Source organism: Lampetra planeri, chromosome 81 (assembly GCF_965212315.1).
Source record: "Lampetra planeri chromosome 81, kcLamPlan1.2.h2, whole genome shotgun sequence".
In the NCBI taxonomy this organism is placed as follows: Eukaryota; Metazoa; Chordata; class Hyperoartia; order Petromyzontiformes; family Petromyzontidae; genus Lampetra; species Lampetra planeri.
The window spans coordinates 448,880-456,650 of record NC_136185.1 but is presented as its reverse complement, the minus strand read 5'-3'; the positions used below and the strand labels follow the sequence as shown (position 1 = coordinate 456,650).

At 42.6% G+C, this 7,771-nt stretch overlaps 1 protein-coding gene and 1 pseudogene across 1 annotated transcript in view; one reads left to right on the top strand and one right to left on the bottom strand.

The window, feature by feature from the left end:
• Positions 1-7,771, top strand: part of LOC144738284 (uncharacterized) — a 432,396-nt pseudogene that overhangs the window by 323,634 nt on the left and 100,991 nt on the right.
• Positions 1,053-7,771, bottom strand: part of LOC144738272 (uncharacterized) — a 32,085-nt gene continuing 25,366 nt past the window's right edge. Inside the window, exons 5-7 of the mRNA XM_078621285.1 lie at positions 3,056-3,205; positions 2,671-2,971; positions 1,053-1,060 (exon numbers count right to left, since the gene is read on the bottom strand). Coding sequence (XP_078477411.1) covers positions 1,053-1,060; positions 2,671-2,971; positions 3,056-3,205 — 459 coding nt within the window. The remainder of the gene's footprint in view (positions 1,061-2,670; positions 2,972-3,055; positions 3,206-7,771) is intronic.

Here is a 7,771-nt window from a genome sequence, read left to right as displayed (position 1 = left end):
CACCAAGCAATGTGCTGCAAACTGCTGCCAGTTCAAAGGCGTTACCAGCCAAATGCAGTATTAAAATTGTGATTTGGACTTTGAGGTGCAAGTTTATACCGTGCTGACTTTGTTTAATAAAAATATTGAAGTACTTGTGTTGATATGACCGCGTCAGAACAATCAAGGTGATTTGTTTAATTTAATCCACGAAAATCATTACGATTGCTGTCATACACTTTTATTGATAATCGAAATGGTATCGCTTGTAAGCGTGTGTGTATTTACACTGCTGTGTAAGTACACTTGGAGAACAGTAGTGTAGCTGTTTGTTTGTACAAAGCGGTGTGTATGCACATTCGTCTATGTATATACACTGCTATGTCCACTCGTGTGTGGGTGTGTGTTTCGTACAAAGAATTGAGGGCAACGTGGTGATGAATGCGGCACCACAACAGGGAACTACAGGGATGAGACTCCCCGCTCGTGGTGCTAAATTAATGAAAACAGCGCCACTGAGCGGACAGAGCCCCGCCCCTACAGCTCGTGCGTGTGACGTCATGAGTGTGACGTCATGAGTGTGATCAGCGGACAGCCACGATGCTGCCAGGTGAGGGTAAACTTGTGTGCTGGAGATGCTTCACCTGAAACTCGCCTCCACACGTGTTCGCTATGAACATTGTAGCAATAAGGGACGATTAGTCATCTTTAACATGTCAGGTCTTTATTGTTCTGCAAGTAAATTAACCTTCTTGGTTCTTTCGGTAAAGTCACGAAGAAGGGAAATAATAAAATAATTAAAATAAAACATAATACAATTATTTTGTTATTCTTTTTATTTTCTTCTTCATCTTCTTGGTTCTTTCGGTAAAGTCATGTAGAAGGGAAATATTAAAATAATAAAATAAATTTATGAAGTCATTTTATTATGTTTAAAATGTAATATTTTATTATTTAATTAAAATAAAACATAATAAAATTATTTAATAAAAAAATTATAGTTTTATTTTTATTATTTTATTATTTCCCTTCTTCAATAAGGGACGATTAGTCATCTTTAACATGTCAGGTCTTTATTGTTCTGCAAGAAAATGAAAGTTAAAACGCGTAGAAACACATGCACACTCGTGTGTGAATGCACACCGCTGTATAGACAGTCGTGTTTATAAGCACACTTGTGTATGTCTACTCGTCCGTGTTTTTTTAAAGGAAGGATATGGTTGAAATAACGTACGATCAGTCATCTTTAAAAACAATTCAGGTCTTTATTAATCTGCAAGAAAATTCACGTTAATACTCGTATCGAAATCTGTATTAATACGCATGCTCAAACAGGAAGGACCTAGGCAAATGATTTCCCAATAGGAATTAAACAGTTAAAACATATTCTTAAAATCTAACACGTGAACGTCGATTTCCCCATTGACGTCCTTTTCGACTGAAGCCATTCGTCCAGAAGTCCAAGCCATCAAACACAAGAACAACGAACGTGCAATCCACGCACACTCTGAAACCTATAATTTTAAGTTATTTTACTTATTAAACATTGATAAAAAAAATAAAAAATTGAGCAAAGTTGTGATCACAGTATTTCTCCAACTTTAGCTCAACAAAAGCACTTAACCACGAGAGAAAAATTAGAAATTGAACCACCACACAACCACTGCGCTTCACAACACATCAACAAGTAGTCCGATAGGACTACAAAGCACCACCTTAACGTGACGAAGTCTAGAATAAACTTTAACACGCAATTAGCTGTGAGAAGATGACATGGCACCTTCTACCATAAACACCACACATTTACCAGTCCCGATGATACAACCACCAGACGAAGCAAGGCATCTATAGAAGTATAACATTGTTGTCATTCTGAAATAAGTAAACACTTCTGGAACTTACAAGGAAGACTTTTATCTGAACACATTATAGAGCATTCACAACATCACTCTAGCTCGGAGTAATGGAAATCGCTGAAAAAATTATCTAAGAGACACGAATATACACAGGGCAACAGTTAACAGATGTACTCAATACGTTTGAGTCTCCAGCCACTCCACTACATCCAGCCATCTCTCAGGATCCAACTGCATGGGGTCGAAAGTGGAATTTCCTTTAGAACTCATTACATCACTTTCGAATTCAGCCTTTATTCTAACCGTGAAAATGCTTCAAACACACAGAGCAATCAAACATATTTGTTCAAATGATCACACTAGCTTGGAGTATTGCTGTAAATTTCTGATTTAATAAATTGTACGTTATTAATTAATCTTACAGAGATACAGACATGCACGTTCCAGGACTTCAACAGCTAAAATAAGTGCTCAAAACTTTGATTTTCCAGCCACTCCAGCAGCCATTTTTGAGTATCCAACTGCATGGGGTCGAAAGTGGAATTGTCTTCAGCGCTGATTAGATCCACTACATCTAGCCATCTCTCAGGATCCAACTGCATGGGGTCGAAAGATGAATTGTCGTCAGGACTCGTTAAATCCGCTACATTCAACGATCTCTCAGGATCCGCCTGTATAGGTTCGAAAGATGCATTTTTTTCAGGACTCATTGCAGCACTTTGCATTACACCTTTAGATTTCACTTCCCTATCATTGCGGATCTTCTGATGCTTGTTTCGGGGTGATGACCGTGAACATGTCCTCTCCCTCGTAGAGCAATTGATTCGCTTTTCACCCGAGTGTGTTTTCTGGTGCCTGTGAAGAGATGACTTCCATGCAAATTCCTTCCCACATGCAGAGCAATTGAACTGCTTCTCGCCCGTGTGTGTTTTCTGGTGCCTGTGAAGATCTGACTTCCATGCAAATGACTTCCCACACACAGAGCACTTGAATGGCTTCTCGCCCGAGTGTGTTTTCTGGTGACTGTGAAGATGTGATTTCTGTGAAAATGTTTTACCACAAATAGAGCACTTGAATGGCTTCTCGCCGGTGTGTGTCTTCTGATGACTGTGAAGAATTGCTTTCCTTGCAAATGCCTTCAAACAAACAGAGCACTTGAATGGCTTCTCGCCCGAGTGTGTTTTCTGGTGAGTGTTAAGATTTGATTTAAGTAAAAATGCCTTCCCACAAACAGAGCATTTGAATGGCTTCTCGCCTGTGTGTGTCTTCTGGTGAGTGTTAAGATGTGATTTCTGTAAAAATGCCTTCCCACACACAGAGCAATTGAACGGCTTCTCGCCCGTGTGTGCGTGGCGATGTGGAGAGAGTATCTGCTCCATGTGACTGATTCTTCAGAGCAGAGTAACAGTCGCGGGTGTTGTTTAGCGTTAAAGGCACCCTCTAAGCTGCGTGGATGTCTGCCTCAAATCGCCAAGAAGCAAACTCTCACTAACGTCCAACCGAGACACAGTAACGTCTCGTAAGTCGGGCTACACGCGACTACCAGTGTTATCCACTAACGAAGACACTTACTTGTTGATGCACGGCGTGTCGATGTCCCTGTTACCCGTCTGAAGAGATCGCCACGAACTCTCCCAGTCGCCAGGCAATCGTGCTCGCCAGGCTGGGTCTCGCAGGAGAAGGATAATCTGCAGAGCGAGGAGTTGCGCGTCTATCCTCAGTGAAATCCCTCTCGAAATGGTCGTGAGGCCTAAATTTAAGCCCCTTATAACTCCCCTCTAGCATCCAAATCCTTTGTTCTCGACTTGGCATATCATGGACTTTGCATTCAATTGTTAATTTTACATTAACAATTCGCATATGTAGCAACATAGCTTAGCGAATCTGGCCATTGTAATTTAACCTTAATACGTATGTACATCCTACTGCGTAATTGTACACTTCTGTTTGAATAATTACATACATCTCCATGCATAATTCCGTGCTTCCTGTGAATTTTCTAATATTCACCCGACAATGTCCTCTAAACTGCAGGGATTCATCTTCATGGTTCTTTCGGTAAAGTCACGTAGAAGGGAAGTAATAAAATAATAAAAATAAAACATAATAAAATAATTCTCACGACGGAAGAGATGGAGGACGAGACAAAGGAGGAGGCGGAGGAGGTGCAGGTGGTGGAGGTGGTGATGCAGGGAAAGAAGAGGAAGCGAGGGGGCCTTGCTCGCGTGGCGAGAGCGATCACCTCACTCCTCCGCCGCGTGCTGCTTTGTGGTGGCATGTCCACCACACAGTAGGGGTGGTTGTTGTGGTCGTGGATCGCTGCCAACCATGACCACTATCACCAGACTACCCACCCACCCCGTGACACATCCCAGGCACACACCCACACACCCCGTGATACACGTCACACACACACCACATGGTTCCCCCCCCGGAGAGAATACTGTTCTGAACCTGTTTATTAAACATATTTAAGGACACTCGTGTTGAGCATGGTGCTTTTAGCAAACGAGTGTGTTTTGTTATAATTTCTGTCGTAAACTTTGAATAATCATCTGAATGGTTTAGCTTGTAAGCGTGGTTTATAATAAAGTAACGCAAAAAAACAATCGTCACCTTATAGTCTGTAACATACGACCTTCGGTGTGTATATACACCAGTGTGAATGTGTTCAATATTTTGTTAATGTTCAATATTTTGCACGTGTTTAATATTTTGGACGTGTTATATGGTTATTCCATTGACTATTGAGGGGTTACCAGCCCCTCGCACCCGTCCAAAGACCTCGTGGGCCACTGTGGTGGCTACGAGCCTTCCCTCCGGGACATTGCTCACATCCAACACAGCGTCACCGTCCGACACCGTCAATGAAGGAAGGGGGTTGTTTTTTCAAAACTTTACTCCTGGCAGGGGATTGATAAACAACAGGGAGTGCCTCCTTCTGATAAACAAAAAACGAATGAAGGGGCGTGGGAGCGTGGTGTAAGGTGTGGAAAGCTGTAAGTCACAGGTATCAATCGAATTGGGTCAATGACACCAGCACACGAATGGTGGGGTCGTTTGGAATGATGTTGCATTGATGAAAGATGAAGTTCTCCGACGTTGCATTTCATGAACTTTACATTCAATTGTTATTTTTTGAATTTACAATCTGCATATCTAGCTATTAGCTTCTGTAATCTGGCTATTAAGCTTAATCCTGAATACGTATATTCATGTCACCGCAAAATTCGCGTTAATTTGCTAATATTCACCCTGCAATGTGCTGCAAACTGCTGCCAGTTCAAAGGCGTTACCAGGGAAATGCAGACTGAAGTATTTTTGTCATACACTTTTAATGATAATCGAAATGGTATCGCTTGTAAGCGTGTGTGTATTTACACTGCTGTGTAAGTACACTTGACTTTGACTCCTGTGTGTGTGTGCACGTGTTTGTTGTAAGCATTGTACAGTTAACGAACGCTCAGATAACTTTAAAAAATCCGATTTTTATTCATCTGCAAAAAAAATGATTACGTTAATATTGCTGTGCATGCACACTCGCGTGTGTGTAGAGGTAGTGTAGTGGTTAGCGCCCAGCTCAATTCTCGGTCACGTTAAATTCAAGCTCACGGCCAACACCAGGGAATGTGGCCCAACAGTCGGTGGCAGACGCCATGTAAGGCGACAAGTGCCTTCAGTGTGTGCGAGTGTTCGGGAACGCGGAGGCTCAGGTGTGAATGTCGGGATGAAGGGGTCATCCTGCGGTGGATCGCGAGCGTATCGGGTGGTCCCAGAGACACGCAGGGTGGGTGATCTAAACTATTCAAAACAAACCACACCCTCTTGAAATGCCTGAAGTTTTTTCTTCTTCTTGGTTCTATAGGTAAAGTCACGTAGAAGGGAAGTAATAAAATAATAAAAACAAAGCATAATAAAACAATTCTCACGACGTTTCGGCCACAACGCAAGTAGCTGTCCTCAGGTGATAACCAGGTCTGTCGAGGCGACAACGTCTGAATGAAACAGCACACGTGCTTGGAGCATTTATATAAGCTGGGTTGGAAGGGGGGGGAAAGGGCGCCTTGACAAATGAATATGCATATCAAGAGGAATTTAGCATATTTATGGGAAATGCAGGTATGTGATTAGTACTACTTATGCCCGTGCATTATGCAGGATTAGCAGCATCAAAGGGAGGGGATATGGGAAATGCAGGTATGTGATTAGTACTACTCATGCCTGAAGTTTTGGCTGATAAAAAATAAAATAGTGGTGGCGATAAAGTGGAGCCTGGAAAAGTGGTCACGAACCAAAAGCGCCGCGTTTATATCCCCGCTCTAACCCCACAGTACTGCCGAGCTGCTACTTACAGCAGGAAGCTTTCAGAAATTCAACAGTTAAAAGATCAATACGTAAACGTCAAATAATCATACTGTGTATATATATGAATCCATTGAGAGGGCAGATCCAGTAGTGAATAGTGTGATTCTAAATCGACCACAATGTGATACTAGTAATTATAATGCCATTCAAATCCCGCAGCCCGCAGCCCGCAGTTCGCATATAGATACATACACAATGTATTCATTCGAGCACAGTGTGATTATAATACGGGATATTACGAAAGGCATATGACTAATCGGTCTTGCCTGCATCCCTGCACTGATGTTCACCTTCGGCGTAGGCATGAGCAACCACCACTCCTCGCCTGGGGCATACAGCTTCTCACAGCTCACCGCCAGGACGTAATAAACCATTTCGGATCTTAACTGATTGTTGTTCACGTTTACGGTGACTTTCAGACCGCAGTCCACTCACTGGCATTGACTGTGTATCTTGTGTTCTCCACAGGGAATGCATTGTTTGCTCCACTGCGGGTCTCATGCTTCTACATACTATTAACATTCCCTCCCTTTGTTAATGCTATCCCCTCCCTTTGATGCTGCTAATCCTGAATAATGCACGGGCATAATATGACTTTGAAACCCCCAGCCCACCGCCTACGCATTTTCCATAAATATGCTAAATTCCTCTTGATATGCAAATTATTTTGTCAAGGCGCTCTTCTTCCACCTCCAACCCAGATTATATATACGCTCCAAGCTTGGCAGTGTTTCATTCTTCACCTGAAGAAGGCTGCTTGCGTTGTAGCCGAAACGTCGTGAGAATTATTTTATTATGTTTTATTTTAATTATATTATTACTTCCCTTCTACGTGACTTTACCGAAAGAATCAAGAAGAAGAGCCACTCTCCCTGTTGTTTGGCATTCCCCTTCCACGAGTCAAGTTCTGTAAAAACAACCCCCTACCGCATCGGCGGACTAAAAAGCTGTGGTAACTGTGAGCAATGTCCCGGAAGGAATGCTCATAGCGATCACAGCGGCCCTCGAGGTCTCCGGACTGTTGCGAGGCGCTGGTTACCCCTCCACATTCAATGCACTTACCGTGAAAACACGTGGAAAATGTTTCAACACATTCGCACACACAGCACTGTAATACACAAAGGTCTAAATACACACGAGACTTTCTGCTATAGACTGAAATGTGATAATGGCTGCGTTTCAATATAATAAACAACGCTTACAAACTATACCATCCAGATGGGTATCCACGGCAATTGTAACGATTTTAATTGATCGAATATAACAATTCACCTTCGTTGTCGAGACACACGCTGATCAGCAAGTGTCCTTAAACATATTCATAAAACCACATCAACACGCTATGAAGCATGCACCTCTTAGTTAAAGTATATCTCGATCAACATTGTGATATCTTAGACGGTATTTCACAGCTAAGGCCGATACAGATGTAATAGAGTTCACGACTCTTGGACGCCGGAGTTGGAGGCACACGGGTTTATTCACACAGCACAGTTGTGGCATACAACACTAGAGGGGGTGTCGGCCCCCTCACCCGGCTAGCTGGGGATACACGCGCTAGCTACTTCCTA